Raw genomic sequence first — 15,792 nt, forward strand, 5'->3', positions numbered from 1 at the left:
TGGGACTCCAAGATGACCATTGAGCATGGTTTTGAAGGAGAGGTGAAAGGAGTTTGGGAAGGTGGCATTCAATTTTCAGAGCTGCACTTCCAGTAAAGTGGTCACTAGGCACATAGAGCAATTTAAATCACTGGTGTTATATGGCTTATTTGGTCAGACACCCTTGAAATTACCTTAGCAGAAATGCTATCTGCACTCTTTAGCTAGGATTTCAATATAGCAGAAATGGCTTTTCTGAGTGTGAATTAGAAGATAAATGGGAGGAAAAGGATAGTTTTCTACAAACGTTAAGTTTTAATTTAGGACTTCCCTGTTTAATCAGCCACTTATTGCCTCTCTCCATTCATTCATTTCACATAAATTTAATGAGAACCTACCATGTCTGCAATATGCTGAGGTGACAAAGATGAATAAACCAATGTTCTGTGTTTAAGGAGATCACAGTTTGCTGGGGGAAGTGACACCTATATTTCTGTTCAGCAGATAAATTCTAAAATAAAGCAATGAAGAATGTTCTATGGAAGCACAATGCAGGGAGCAAATAACTCTGTCTGTGGGACTCCAAGATGACCATTGAGCAAGGTTTTGAAGGAGAGGTGAAAGGAGTTTGGGAAGGCGGCATTCAATTTTCAGAGCTACACTTCCAGTAAAGTGGTCACTAGGCACATAGAGCAATTTAAATTTAGTTAAATGAAGATAAAATTGAGTTTATCAGTCACATTAAGCTACATTTCCAGTGCTCAATATTTATGAGGAACTAGTGGCTCCCCTGTTGCACAGTGTGGATATGGAACATTGCCATCATCGCAGAAATTTCTAAAGGACAGTGCTGCTCTAGAGCATACAAACTAGATAATATTTAATAAAATATTTTATAAATGTATCCTTTTAAAATGAGCTAACACATTTTTTTCCAGAATGGCTTTTGAATATATCCTGTTTGAATATAACCTACTTAGATTTAAAAATATACCTCAATTAATATTTTCAATATACTACAACTTGTGACTGTTCCTCAAAATGTTAGCCAGCTCATTATTTGCATTAATTTCTGTTCATTTAACAAGCTTTTGAGCAGGTATGAACTTCATTTTCCAGACACAGATTTTCAAAATAAATGGGCATTTTACATTTTTATAACTTAATTTCTGTTTTGAACACCTGTATCTTGGGTGGTGAAATTGGCCTTCTAACTCTCCCACTGCCCATCACCCTTTCTCTAGTATGTCTTTAGGAGTGTCAAAGTAGCAGAGCAAGTTTGAGGCTTCTTTTCCTCAGAGTTATCTATATGTGCCGGTCACATGGATAAACATAGATATGTCTATGTTGAGAATAGCCCCCAGTTCACATCCAGCCAGAAAACAGAGACTTGAGTCCTACAACAACAAGGAAATGTATTCTGTCAAAACCAGGGAGCTTTGAAGAAGACCCCACACTCCAGGGGAGAAGGCAGACTCAGCTGATACTTGATTCCAGCCTGGGGAGACCCTGAGCAGAGAACCCTGTCATGCTGTGCCCAGACTTCTGACCTACATAACTATGAGAATAGAAGTGTGTGTTATGTTAAGTTGTTAAATTTGTGGTAGTTTGTTACGCAGCAATAGAAAACCAATACACTAACTAAGGGGCTTTGTAGAGGTCACCTAAACCCTCAGACTCAAAAAACTATCCTAGGTCACTGTGCTGGTTTGAATCTGTTATTTACCACATAAAAGTCTATGTTCTTTTAATCCAGTCTTGGGGGAGCAGATCTATTGTGGGTGGGATCTTTTGATTAGGTTGTTTTCATGGAGATGGGACCCACCAATTGTGGGTGGGACATTTTGATTAGATTGTTTCCATGGAGAAATGACCTCACCCATTCAAGATGGGTCTTAATCTTCCTTCTCGGTGTCCTCTATGAAAGAATAAAAGGCAGAGACATTATGGAGAATGCTCAGAGATGCTTAGAGAGAAAACATCCAGAGACATTTTGGAGACAGCTGTTGAAACCAGAACCAGGAGAGAAGCTAAGAGATGAAATCCAAGAGTTTGCCCTGAAGAAGCCAAGAGATGACCCCCAGATGCTTAGAAGGAAATGTCTTGGGAGAACAAGTGAGGATGCACAGGAGCTGAGAGAGAAAAGCTAAGACAGAAGCCCAGAGATATTTTGGAGAAAGCAGCGGAAGCAGGAAGCTAACCCTGGGAGAGGCCCAGCAGACTCTGGCCGTGTGCCTTCCCAGGTGACAGAGGAACCCCTGATGCCATCAGCCTTTCTTCAGAGAAAGTATCCTACTATTGATGCCTTAATTGAGATATTTTCATGGCCTTAGAACTGTAAATTTGTGAACTAATAAACCCCCATTGGAAAAACAAATCCATGTCTGATATTTTGCATTTCAGTAACTTTAGCAAACTGAAACAGTCACCCTTTGTGCCTGTTTACTGAATAGGAACCAGTAAGACAACATCAAGCAGTCTTCTTTAACAGATCCAAAATTGATTTATGGGTTCAATCTATAGACTAAGCTCTGTCAATCAAAATTCCAACACATTTTTCATGGGATTTTGTATGATAATTCTCAAATATATATGGAAAGATAAAGGGTTAAATATCTAGACTACTTCTGAAGAAGAAGAGCAGAGAGGGGGTATTTGCCCTACCAGATGTCGGGGTTTTTCATGAATCTGAAGTCATTAGCAAGAGTGGCATTAGTGTAGTGGTAGACAAATTGACCAATCAGATGTAATAGATATACCAGAAACACACCAGCACATATGGAATCTTAGGATATGACTGAGGTGGCATGCCAGAATGCTGGGGAAAGGATAAACCATTTAATACATGGAACTGTTAAAGGTGGTGATCTGTATTGGAAAATACACGTTGTCTCAATCTGTAACACTGTCTTCAAAGGGAGGGTTCTCTACCATGTCCCAATATACGCCTACATGATAAGAGATTCCCTTTCAAATGATTTCTGAACAGGAATGCTTATTGCTCCCCATCTCCCTTTTGGATTTACCTTATTGGAGTCTCATATGCCTTTCTACAACCTTGGGGGCCACATGTTCTCTCTACAGTATCTTCTCCCTGCCCGCCATCCTTAGGATCAGTTCTGAGACCTCATGGAAGAATACTGAAGCAAATGGCTTACACTTCTCTAGGCTACAGGGAGAAATGGGCTTTTCTTTGTGAAACTTTTGGGTTTGGTTTGTCTTCCCTTGCTCTTTTGTATCATCAGCATGGTAAAATCTCAAAGGCTGAGATTTGGATTTCAGCCTAGAGTAAAGCAGCCAAGAAGCCCAAGTAGTTAGCTTTTTACCTCTGTCTCTGGAGAAACAAAAGGAGAGATTATAGTTCACACTTGGTCCAGCTCAGTTTACCAAAAAAAAAATCATAATTTGAGTCTCAAATACCAACTAATAACAAATTATGCTTTTTCTTTGCCTTGTGCCCTCTTCCCTTGCCTTATGAAGATAATTCATCCCTGAAAAAAACACGCATAGGGCAAATTTCTACAGGTCAAAACTGATTAACATTAATTTCAATAGAGAAAAATGTGCATTCCTGAGCTCCTAAAATAAACCTCATTTGTACTAAAACAATTCTAACCCCCCCTAAAATTATGTCAATAGTTAGCATAGTTATACTGCCACCTAAAAAGCATTTCCCTTCTATAATTGTCCTTAATTTGGTTGTTTATCTGCTCTACTCAAGTTCTTTCTTCATTGTCAAATAGTTTAACTGAACATTCCTTCAAACAATGTAAATAATTTACCCAATATTTATGTAATTTCAATTTTCAATGTAAGGAAAGCAATATAAAACAACAATAAAACCAAAAAAAATGAGAATGGTAAGGACAAAAGAACATCAGTGAAAACAGTACAGGTGAGATCAAATTTATCCAACAATAAATTGATGTCAATACATCAAAGGGAAAATGATGCACAAAATTTTCCATGGTATAAAACTTGGAATCCGTAAGAAGAACTTATGCAATGTGAACCAACGTTCTTGTGTGACGATGACAAGATCTCACCTCTGGTGATACTTGGCTCATTCTGAGATGAATGAAATTCCAACTGTTCCCATAAGGAAAACTAAAAAGAAGAAATACCTTTTAGGAGTTTTAAAAGAAGCTCCTCATAAAGTAGAATTCAAATTCTTGTAACCCAAAGATTACTTCAGGGTTTGTCTGGGGCTCGGCAATGGTGACTTTGGAGATGTGTCTGCTGATAGATACAGAATCCTGAATGGAAAGCATTTTTCCATCCCTTGCCCTCTACACATATATCGCTACTAATCTTTTTTTTTTTTTACTCTTATGGGCATATCCTCATGTTACCAATAGCTTCAAGAGCTAATCATATCTTCAATTTCAAACAAGTAATAGAGTCATTTAAAACCTTGCCATGTGGTGAAAAAATAATTACTTATGCTTGGACATCACCTGCATTTTATACAGTATGCTGTGAGTAAATGTCTTGTGTAAATGCCTCATTACACTGTAGCTTTTCCAACCTTGTCAGCTCTTCTGTAAGTAAAGAAAATGTCATGTTCCTCAGGTTATGTAAATATGTGTATGTATGTATACACACACACAAAACTGAATACTGGTGCTATGAGACATCATGGGATTTCTTTCTGCATAGCTTTAGGCAGAAAAGACCTCTGATGAAAAAAGGAAGAGGAATAACTTTCTATTATTGATTTTATTATGCTGTTTTCTTGGGAAAAAAAATGAAACCAGGATATAGAACTGTCAGTCTGTATTTACAATACTCTTTTTATCCTTAATTGAAATACTATGACAGTTAAGTTGTTGATGGACATATGTGACTTATACCAAAGAGTGGTTTTCAATAGCATGAATTAAGCTTAGGTGGTCTGCCACCATCCCCAAATACCGATTTCCTGGCTCTATTCCAACACCTGTAGTGTCATTCTGTATAATCTGCCATTATGTTACAGGCCTAGGAAAATAACTCATTCTTGGAAATGAGTTAGCTCTCGTTGGAGGCAGAAAAAATCAGGACTACGAGGCACTGCAGAGGGGGAATCTAAGCAAACAAGAAAGCGGGTTGGGCTTTAGGTGATTTTTGTGGACATACAGTTATAGGTATACAAATTCTAAATAATATAAAGATGTTGGAACCAGAATATGGATTATCTTAGTTGTCTCTAAAATAAGAAATAAGAGCTATCTTAGAAATTCTTTGGAGTTTCCGGGAATAAAACTTTTAATCCTTGAATCACTCTAATATATACCATGTTTAATGAGTGCTTTGGCAATTAGAACTTTTATTTTGAATATTTAGAGTTAAATTTCATATTATTATTTAATTTACATTTTCAGTTTATTGATATATTACTTAAAAAACATGTTATTTGGAAAAATTCAATTTAAAATAATTGGTATAATCAGTGAAAATTATACTTGGCTTAGGTTAAACTCACTAGTTAATTGACAGTTTTGTGTGCTGGGGAACAGAAGACATTAGTATCTTAGAGGCCATTTTGAGAATGATTAAATCCGGTAGGTGATTAGTGATATAATTTTCAAATTGGCAGTTTTTCATATAGTGAATTTGTTTGAGGTACTAGAAAGAACGATATTCACGTATAGTACCAAGAGCCTAGTGCCTGGGTGGGGTGTTTTAAGGTTGAAATGTTGCCAAGTAATAGTAGGAAAGAAATGATAACTACAATTACCTTTATTTTATTTAATTCAAAAGGAAGACCATAATCTCAAAATAAAGGACTGTCTTTAAAATTCAGATATTCAACTTATCAAAAAACTTACTGTATTATTTTTCATTTTATTGTGGATTGTAGAATCACTGGCCTAGCTGGTGTATGGCTTTTTACAGGGTAGTAATAATATGATGAATTTTTTGGCAGACTAATACAGTTTAAAGGGTCTAATGTTGGATAACTTGGGTAACCAAAATTAATATTAAGAGGCACTAAATTATTATTTTTCATAGGCACTAAAATAGAATAAATGTGTATTAATGTGGTAGAGCCAAACAACAAGATCTCTAGTTGGGAAGATTTAATGTTGGATGGTTTTAAATTTTACTGAAGAGATCAAAGAATCAGTTAGAAAAAAAGGTTGCAAGAGCCTTATATATAGTAAATTTTTCTTTTCTTTGGTTTTGGATTGATGGAGAGAGTGTGATGACTTTAAAATAGTATTCAGAGTAAAAATCAAAATCCTAGTCACTTCTATAAACTATGGACTATAGTTAATAGTATAATTGTTTCACTGGATGTAACAGAGGCAACACTAGTGCAGAGGCAACACTAGTGCAAAATGGTAATGTAGGGAAAACTATGTGGGGTGGTGGTGGGGTATATGGTTTTTCTATAAACCTACAACTGCTCTAGTAAAAAATTTTTTTTAAATGCATGAAAAAAAATCCTAGTCATATACTTGCATCATAATTAATTCCCTAAGACCTCATTTTAGCGGGTTTGTCAATTGATTTTCTAAGCCCAAATGGGTTGGGAGCAACAGATTTAGTGTCTGAAGCCTAGTATCCAGACCAATCTGTGGGACTTTGGACAAATAACCTCTCTGTTTTCATTTCCTTAAATAAAAGTTCTAATTGGAAATGATCTCTTCATTCCTCTTCCAGTTCTAAAGTTCCCAGAAATCTAAAGCAAATGGGTTTTGTTTTTGTTTTTGTTTTTGTTTTTTACCCTCCCTCTCAGCATATTCAGTTCAAATCCTAGCATCCCACTGAACTAGCTGTTGGACCTTGGACAAAGTATTTAATGTTCTACTCTTGTTTTCTCATGTAGAAAAATGGGGTTAATATAGAATAATATCTGGGAAAAGGTTTATATAATACCTTGCACATAGTTGGCTACTAATATGTGTTACCCTTCCTTTTCTTCAGAGCAAATACTTCAGATTTATATTTTAGCATAATTTTGGCCATTTTTATCTGTGTTTGGCCATTTGGTTTGAGTTGACCATGTTTTAGAAATTTTAACGTCTGAAACAGTATGTCCCTAGGGAAAGCTGATATACTTGTGATCTGCTTTATCTTCTTTTTGTTTTAGCCCCAAGCACAGACTTCACACCGACATCACTCTCCTGTATCTTTGTGATTGCCAGTTTTTTGCTGGTCTTGCCTGATCGTTACATTTCCCTCTGTTCTGGAGCACAGAGGCTCATTAAAGGAGGAAAATTAAAATTTGTCAAAGCCATCTGTCTTTTGTTGGAGGAAGCATCTTAAACATAAGTTGTAGCTACCATTTTAACAGATTTACACTAAGGGTGGATCTGGCTTTGGCCCAAGAAACCAATTGGGCTTATGTAACCTAATTTAAATTCTAGTACAGGAAGAAACCTTCCCATAGATACCATCAGACTCTGTTTTTTGCAGGGTGTCAGTTGAGGTAGCTGGGGTAGAATATTGAGAATACAAAGGACAGGAAGGTAGGATAAAAATTTATGTGTATGCCAGGGTGCGTGCATGTATTTGTGGAAATCTGTTCTATTGTATTGGAATATTTGTGTGTTCTGCCTGCTTTATATTAATAAAAATGGAGACCCAGTTATATTTTATCCTGAAGCAGTTAGTAAAATGATATCATGTATCAGCCTGTCTTAATTTATGCCAGGGATTCAGTCTTGATAGCATTTATTATTTTCTGACATTATATTATGTATATAGTTAACCATATATTTATTTACTTATTTGTCTTTTCTACTCAAAGGTACGCTCCATTAAGTCAGGGGATGTTTTTTAATTCTCTTTATAGCTTAGTGCCTAGAACAGTTTCTGGTAGGTGTTCATTGTTTGCTGCATGGAGGTACCTGATAATGTAGAGCAGTAGCTTAGAGCTGGAATTGTCACACTAAGCCTGAGGGCCAAGTCCAGCCCACCAGCTGTTTTTGTAAATAAAGTTTTATTGGAGTACAACCTCATGCAGTCATTTATGAATTATCTATTAGATGCTTTTGTGTTACAGTGGCAGAACTGAGTAGTTGTGACAGACAGCGTATGACTCACAAAGCCTAAAATTTTTACTATTTGACCCTTTATAGAAAAAATTTACTGGACTTGGGCTTAAAGCATGAACCTGGGGATCACCCAGACTTGGGTTTCTATTCTGGCCACTTATGTCTATGAGGGCAAGTTATCTAAATTAAGACTTTGGTTTCCTTATGTGGAAAATGGTAATACTGATTCTTATCTCACTGAATGGTTGTGAGGATTCACTCAGAGGAAGCATGTGAACGACATCAGATAAACACACTCAGGGAACATTAGCTACTATTATGGAGCCATCTGTGCTGATTGTTTCATTCATTAAGTCGTCACCTTCATTGTAGAGGGCCCTTTTCCAATTACTGGACAGATGGGCATGGCTAAGGCCTAGCCCTTTCCTTAAGGACTTTATGGTGTGGTAATAAGGCAGTATCTGTTGTAGCCGCCCTCCACTTTTCATGTCTTCCTCTGACCCCATTGCCATCCTACTCATTACTGGTGTATTTCCGTTGATTTAAAAAATATAGCTTTTAAAGATATTGGTTGTTTTATTATGTTGGCATTTATTAAAACTGTGTCTTCAGAAGTCAGAATCTGATTCAGTTTTTACAGTTAAAATTCTGCTTCTTTAAATTAAAGAAAGAAAAACATAAGAAAATTTCTACTGATGGATGTACTTACATGAATACATTCCTTTAAAGTGGGCCAAAACGATAAAGAAAAATACCATCTACAAGGATAGCTGCTGAAAACTGAAAAATATTACAGTATTTTTAAAATATAAAAGCAAAATATATTTGTAGAAAATTTGGAAAATACAAAAGAGTAAAATGAAAATGGTTAAAAACTATATATACTCCCACTACCCAGAGAGAAACTTGATTTTTTAATGTATTTCTCTTTCATTTAAATAATTATGATATTGTAAATGTGATTTTCTGTTTCTCTTTTTCTTTACTTGATATTATAAAGGTCCCAAGTCATAAAAGTATTTTAAACAAAATTAATTTTTTTTGTTTTTTACCAACTTTTGATTTTGATGCATTTGCCCTTCAGAAAAGTTGGAAGAATAGTATAGTGAACACTTGTGTACTCTTCACTTGGAATCACCGATTGTTTGTATCTTGGGTATATTTGTTTTATCTGTCTCACAGTTTTATTTTGATGAGCCCTAAACATGATTTTTAATTGCTGCACATATTCCGTCTTGTGGATATATCATGGTTAACCATTTTTTTATAATGGATTATTTAGTTTCCTTTCTCCTTTTTTATTTTCCATTTTTTCATATAGTTCAGTGAGCATGCACGTTAAACATTATACATACAGGGTCTCATTTTTAAAACCAAGATCATATGGGGTTGGTATTCCAGAAGAGAGGATCAAAGCTTAGCAAGCTTAACTTGCCAAAGATCAGTTAGCTTAAGAAGTGGTGGAGCCGAGACTTGAATTCAGGTCTGTTCAACTCCTAACTCTGTGTCAGTCACATCATAGTGCTGCCTACCTGCCATCTTCTTAGATGGTGACTTTTCTGCAAAACCTTACTGCCTCCCCCTGTCTCTTCACTCTTGCTCTGCTTCTAGTGCCCGATCTGCTTAGATGAGTCAGCAGGTTGTTTTGATACTACTTCTTTACTTGTCTTTCAGTTCACTACATCATGAGAACTCTGTGGCTAGGGCCTTTGTGTTTCCCTTTGGATTCCCAATTTCTGGCACATGAGAACTGCTCAAAAAGTATTTATAAAATATGTAAATAAATGGGTCAATGGCAATGTGTATTGCCAAATTGCTTTACAGAAATCTTGTACTAATTTTACTTTTATTAGCAAGAATTCTGATATTGATGTCATCACATACCCACTAACATCAAGTATTAAAACTTGAATGTTTGGGACATTTCATGTCCACATTACTTACTCTTACAAATTTCTGTATGAGAAAGATGGAGAGATATCTCATTTTATGAAATAAATTAAGGCTATCACTTGTTATGATAAGGAAATTCATATTTGTTGAAGAAAGTGTGTTAAATTGAGAGATAAAAAAGAGCAAAAAGTGTTGAAAATCCCAGTGCTATGAAACTTTTTTGGCAAAAACCTTCTCTTCCAGTGTTTTCATACCTTTAAGAATAAAACTATAGATTTTTCTTTCTTCAAATGCTTCAAATAATGTATTTTCCCATACATTAATGAACCTTTAAAAAAAACCTGATTTTCAAATGCTAAATAGTATTCCATCTCATGAAAAAAGATTTATTGTCAAAACAATATTCCAGTATTGTAAACATAGCTATAGTGAATAGTTTAGGACATAAATCTTTGTTCATATAACCAGCTGTTTAATTTTTTTAAGCAAAAGTATTTCAAACATACAGCAAAGTTTAGATATTAATATAATACCCTAATATCTACTATGCAGAATTTTACTAATACCCTAATATCTACTCTGCAGAATTTTCCAAGTATTCCATAACTTAAGCACTTCTGCAAATAAATAGTTAGAAATAGATGAATACTGTCTGAGAAGATGTTTCTGTCTTGTTAGCCCATATAATATGGTTGAAGCTGTCTCAGATCTATTGTGTTTATCCAATCCTTTGCTTTTAGTTGTAACACTTGTTTAAAATAACTTCCCTTGACTAGCATTTTATTCTCACAGCTGCAGGCACAGCTGTAATTTTTTCACACTTCCTTGGACACAGCTGGATATGTTCTTGCTATTATGTTATCATTCATTTGAATATGTATTGATGAATACAAACTGAGCGATATCATATGAATTATTGGAGTCATTTTTACCATCTTGTGTTATTTTCGGTGTTTATATATTGTTTTAGCTGTAACTAATTTCAACAAGGGAGGAAGAAAATACCATGACGATATAACAAATTGCAAATCTCTTTGTGAAAAGTGATGCCTTTTTGTTAGGAACCACACTTCATGGACACTAAATTTTTGATCTACAAGTTAGATCCTCTAATTTGTTGTTCACATTCAAATACTGATTTTGTTTAGTGTGCTGAATATTTGAAATTTTGTGTAAAATAGTATAGAGAGAAACCATGAAGAGCACATAATGAGACAGTTTAAAAGTCCACCTCTCAAAAAATATATATCTCATCACCCTACCAAAGACAATTCTAAAGAACCCAAACAAAGAGTTATTGTAATGCACTCTTTCATTCAATAGTGAAAAGACTTGCTAACCCTGCCACCCATTAGATTAGCTTATGAAATTATTTTATTGAGCGTACGTAGTCTATTGCTTATTACTTTTGGATTTAGTTTCTTGTTTACTTTAACCAACTCTTTTGATTTTATATCTTAATTATTTAGGTTATGTGCATTGCCCAGCTTAATCTACAATGGTAGTGGCATCGAAAGGAAGGCAACAGATAGAGAATTTCAGTAAGACTTTGGCAACTACTTCTAAAGATTGGCATGTATCTTCTTGAAGGACAAAGAGTGAGGTTGTGAGATTGAACTTGCTACTTTCCTATCTTGAAGTATCATTTTTCAAACTCTTTGCTGTCTTATATATATTCATACTTAGATCTAGTGTATTCCAGAAAAAGAGGCAAAATTCTTCAGTACTTCAGAGATTGAAAGCAGCTATTGGTGGGTGAAAACCTTTTAACATTTTACCTATCAATTGTTCATATTCCCTTGAGTTATGAGGAAATCTGTAACTCAGACTGTGTTTGGTGTTTGTACATAGCAACCTCTTTAGCTAGATGGAAGAACAAGGCAAAGAGAAGCAAATCCCTCTGGCACTTACTTCTTTCTTATTTTCCTGCATAAGAGAGTCATTTGTCCTCCTGAGCAAACAGGCAGTGGGGCTCAGATTTCCTTCTATGATGGACTTTAGCATCCTCAGTGGATGAGAGGCTGCTTAACAGTTTTTTCATTTTGCGGAAGAAATTGAGGGTAAGAGAAGGGACCCATCTGGGGTCCACAACTTTAAATTATGATGCCATGATTCACATACTGACCTTCCAGCCCTTGAGTTTAATACTTAATTTCAATGTCTTTTTATCACATTATTGTGTTCAACTTAGGGTGCTGTCTCTCACAAAGATGAGTTTTGGAGCAGTACTTTTCGTAATTCCATACCAACTGGATTTTATGCTGCTGATGATGAAGATTTTGATTTTCATTTTTCTTTGTAGGATTCATACCTGTATGTAGCCTTGGTGTGGCTCAAGTGGGCAGGATGAACTTTGGAAAGGATGTCAGCACCTTGAAGTATTTCACCATCTGTGGCTTACAAGAGGGCTATGAACCGTTTGCCGTTAATACAAACAGGGATATTACCATGTGGCTAAGCAAGAGGCTTCCTCAATTTCTTCAAGTTCCATCAAACCATGAACATATTGAGGTTTGCTTTGTCTTTAAAAATCAGACCATTGCCAAAAGCCGGGAGTTGAATATTTTACCTGCGGGAGTCCCTACTTGGACAATTGTCACTCAAAATGGTGACCCTGATGGGTAACACAGTAGTGGAACTTGAGCTTATGATTGGCTCTGATATAAGATACTATATGAATAACCGATTATACTGATTAAGAATACTCAATTCTCTTTTTATACAGGCAATATCAGGCCCAATCTGTATATGTGCAGTTGTAACATGAATTTCCCAAGTCATCTTTTGAATTAGTAGCAGGACTATGAATATACCCATAATGCAGTCTTCTCCATGTTTAATCATCTCTTTTACACAGTGATGCCATAAGTGGGCCATGTTTGGGCTTCTGAAAATGTCATATGCATTAATTGTCTTTAGAACTGGGAAATAGAAACTGGTTACTAGCATTTAAACTATTGCTTCTTCATTTGGTAGGTGACCAGAATAGACGGCACCATAGACAGTTCCCCATGTTTAAAGGTTACTCAGAAGTCTTTTGGTTCTCAGAACAGCAGCACTGATATCATGTTTTATCGCCTGAGCATGCCAATCGAGTGTGCAGAAGTCTTTTCTAAGACTGCTGCAGGAGGGCTTCCTGGTGCCAGCCTCTTTGGGCCCAAGAATGATTTGGAGGATTATGATGTGGATTCTGACTTTGAGGTTTTAATGAAGACAGCACATGGCCATTTGGTGCCCGACCGGATTGAGAAGGAAAAAGAAACTACAAAATCAGAGTTTAATAACCACAAAGATTATGCTCAAGAAAAGCCCTCTCGTCTGAAACAAAGGTCATTAATATATGCAATACAATTGGAGATATGTGGTTATTATGTGGAGAGGGTACAATAGAAAGTAAGGGATTTCCCAATGATAATTTGTTCCTTCTTTTTATTGTGCAAAGCGTTCAGTGGGGGAAAAAAAAAACCCTTGGTCATCGAATTTGTTAGCATAGATATAATTTTATCCCAAGGTTTACTTTTAAAGATATCTGTATTTACATTCTTGGTTGAAATGTAGATTATTCTCTCTAAATAGTACTTTTTATGGGCAAGAAGGCAAGTTACATTGGCATCCTTTTTTGCACTAAATCAGGGTTTCTTAGCCTCAGGACTATTGACCCTTTGGGCCAGATAGTTCTTTTGTTGTGGGAGGGATGCCCTGAACACTAAAGCATGTTTAGCAGCATCTTAGATGCCAGTAGCACTCTCCACAGTGACAACCAAAAATGTCTCCAGACATTGCCAAATGTCTCTGGGGTTAGAAGGGGGACAAAATTGGCCCTACTAGAGAACCACTCTACTTAATTGGTTACATGTTCATGATGTAAGTGGACAGAACATTTTAACGTTCCTTATTCCTAGTTCTCTAACACATTTCAGATTTTTGCTTAGAAGAACTAAACCAGATTATAGCACAAGCCATTCTGCAAGACTCACTGAAGATGTCCTTGCAGACGATCGGGATGACTATGATTACTTAATGCAAACATCCATGGTATGAGGTTGCAGCTTTTGTCATTTATTTCTTTTTGCCAATTATTATGATTTATTTTGTATATTTGATTCATCTTATTTAGCAAACTTCTTTTTAAAAATTATTTTCTTGCATGTTCAGATGTATTTGAGGAGCTGAGAAGTTAAAATGTATTCTATGCAATAAGCACTATTTTAGGAAAAAAGTATCCTTAATGACATCTGGAACTCCAGTTTTTCTATCCCGTTTCTTGGCAAGATTTTAATTTTGCCACTTGACTCTTTTAAGTACATATAATTTTCATCGTCTTAGTGATATGATTAAAAGAAAGTAATTCGTCATACTTTAGTACAGGTCAGGTTTTGCCATCTGCTGTTTTAAGGTTTTAACTACTTTTCTTCAAATGCCAAATGAATACATAGTTGTGTCCCTTGTAGAGCGCTCCCATGTTTGAGTTTGATTTCACGTATTAGATCTGAACTATTTCAAAATGGTTTTAAGGTGTCGAAATATTGTATGTACCTAGCAAAAATCCTGAATGTTGAATGCTTTACTTCATTATTGGACAATGATAGGAGAGGCAGAGCGTATTTAAGGAGGTGGGTGGAAGTATAGAATCTTCTATTATAGATTAGTGTACCTGCAAGCTTGAAGAATTTGAGGTTTACCTGCTTATGGGATTGATGATTTTATTACATTAATATACTATTATATGTTGTATGTATGTACACACACAGATGCACATATATACATACATACTTGGAAAAATAAAAAGCCTCAAATCATTTAGCATGCTTCCTCAGATAGATGTCTTTTCTCTCTTTCCTGTGGTTTCTGATTTAATTCAGGCTCCTTGTTATAAGACTTTGCTCATTTTGCCCCATGTCAGACTTCTGTGACTATAACATTTCAATTAGGTCAAATGATTCTAAAAAAGGAAATACATTATTAGGCAATTCAGAGACTCAGAAAACAATTAACATTGCAAATCAAAGCTTTTATTTTTATTTTCTGCCACAACTTTGCTTTTGCTGTCTTGACAGTACTATTACTCAGTGAGAATCTTTCCTGGACAAGAACCTGCAAATGTCTGGGTGGGCTGGATTACATCAGACTTCCATCAGTATGATACAGGCTTTGACTTGGACAGAGTTCGTACAGTCACAGTCACTTTAGGAGATGAAAAAGGAAAAGTGCATGAAAGGTTGGTTTTTCTCCATTTTTATATCAACAAAAACCTAGGTAATTTTTTTTTCTTAGATTTCTTGTCCAGGATGGTATTTCTGTTTATGGGAACAATATCATCAAACAATTAATTTCAATGGTTTTTGTAACTCATACAAATGAGTAAGGAGTCACAGTATATTAAAAATGAAAAATAAAGAGTAGTACATTCCTTTTGGGTAATAATTATATATTAGTTTAGGTAACATTGTACATGACTAATAGCTTGGGTTATCAATACTTAGCCTTTGTTTTAGGGATCAGAGATGGGTGAATATGAAGCATTTAATGTATGATCTAATATGTATCTTGGGAACTGGTTATGTGGTGGGAGATACATGTGAGGGACAGTGTGGGCTAGTTGTTTAGTCCAGGTGGACACATTTGAACTCGGACTGAGGAGTAGTGGGTTCTTTCCTCAGCTTTGCCATTGACTTGCTGTGTGGCTTTGGGTAAGTCAGTTAAACTTTCTGTGCCATCCTTTTTCATCTGTAAAACAAATCAAACTCAAACCAAACCTTTAAAACAGTGAAGGCCATCTTCCTTGCAGATTTTAAGACAAGAGAAGATCTTACCATTCATATCCACCTTTTTGTGCCCATTCATCCTTTCTGATCTGCCGTGACAGGTCTTATAGAAAGAGCTCTCCATAATGTTGCTTTTCTCCTATATCTGCACCATCATTTCTGGTGACTGG

The 15,792-nt window shown here is 35.7% G+C and overlaps 1 protein-coding gene across 5 annotated transcripts in view; it reads left to right on the forward strand.

Annotated features, from left to right (window-relative positions):
• RYR2 (ryanodine receptor 2) overlaps positions 1–15,792 on the forward strand; it is a 769,122-nt gene that overhangs the window by 505,114 nt on the left and 248,216 nt on the right. For all 5 annotated transcript variants that reach the window (XM_037821856.1, XM_037821863.1, XM_037821872.1 and 2 more), the window contains exons 29-32: positions 12,160–12,368; positions 12,834–13,186; positions 13,778–13,892; positions 14,915–15,075. In XM_037821856.1, coding sequence (XP_037677784.1) covers positions 12,160–12,368; positions 12,834–13,186; positions 13,778–13,892; positions 14,915–15,075 — 838 coding nt within the window. The remainder of the gene's footprint in view (positions 1–12,159; positions 12,369–12,833; positions 13,187–13,777; positions 13,893–14,914; positions 15,076–15,792) is intronic.

The sequence above is a fragment of the Choloepus didactylus genome, chromosome 2, assembly GCF_015220235.1.
Source record: "Choloepus didactylus isolate mChoDid1 chromosome 2, mChoDid1.pri, whole genome shotgun sequence".
NCBI classification, from domain to species: Eukaryota; Metazoa; Chordata; class Mammalia; order Pilosa; family Megalonychidae; genus Choloepus; species Choloepus didactylus.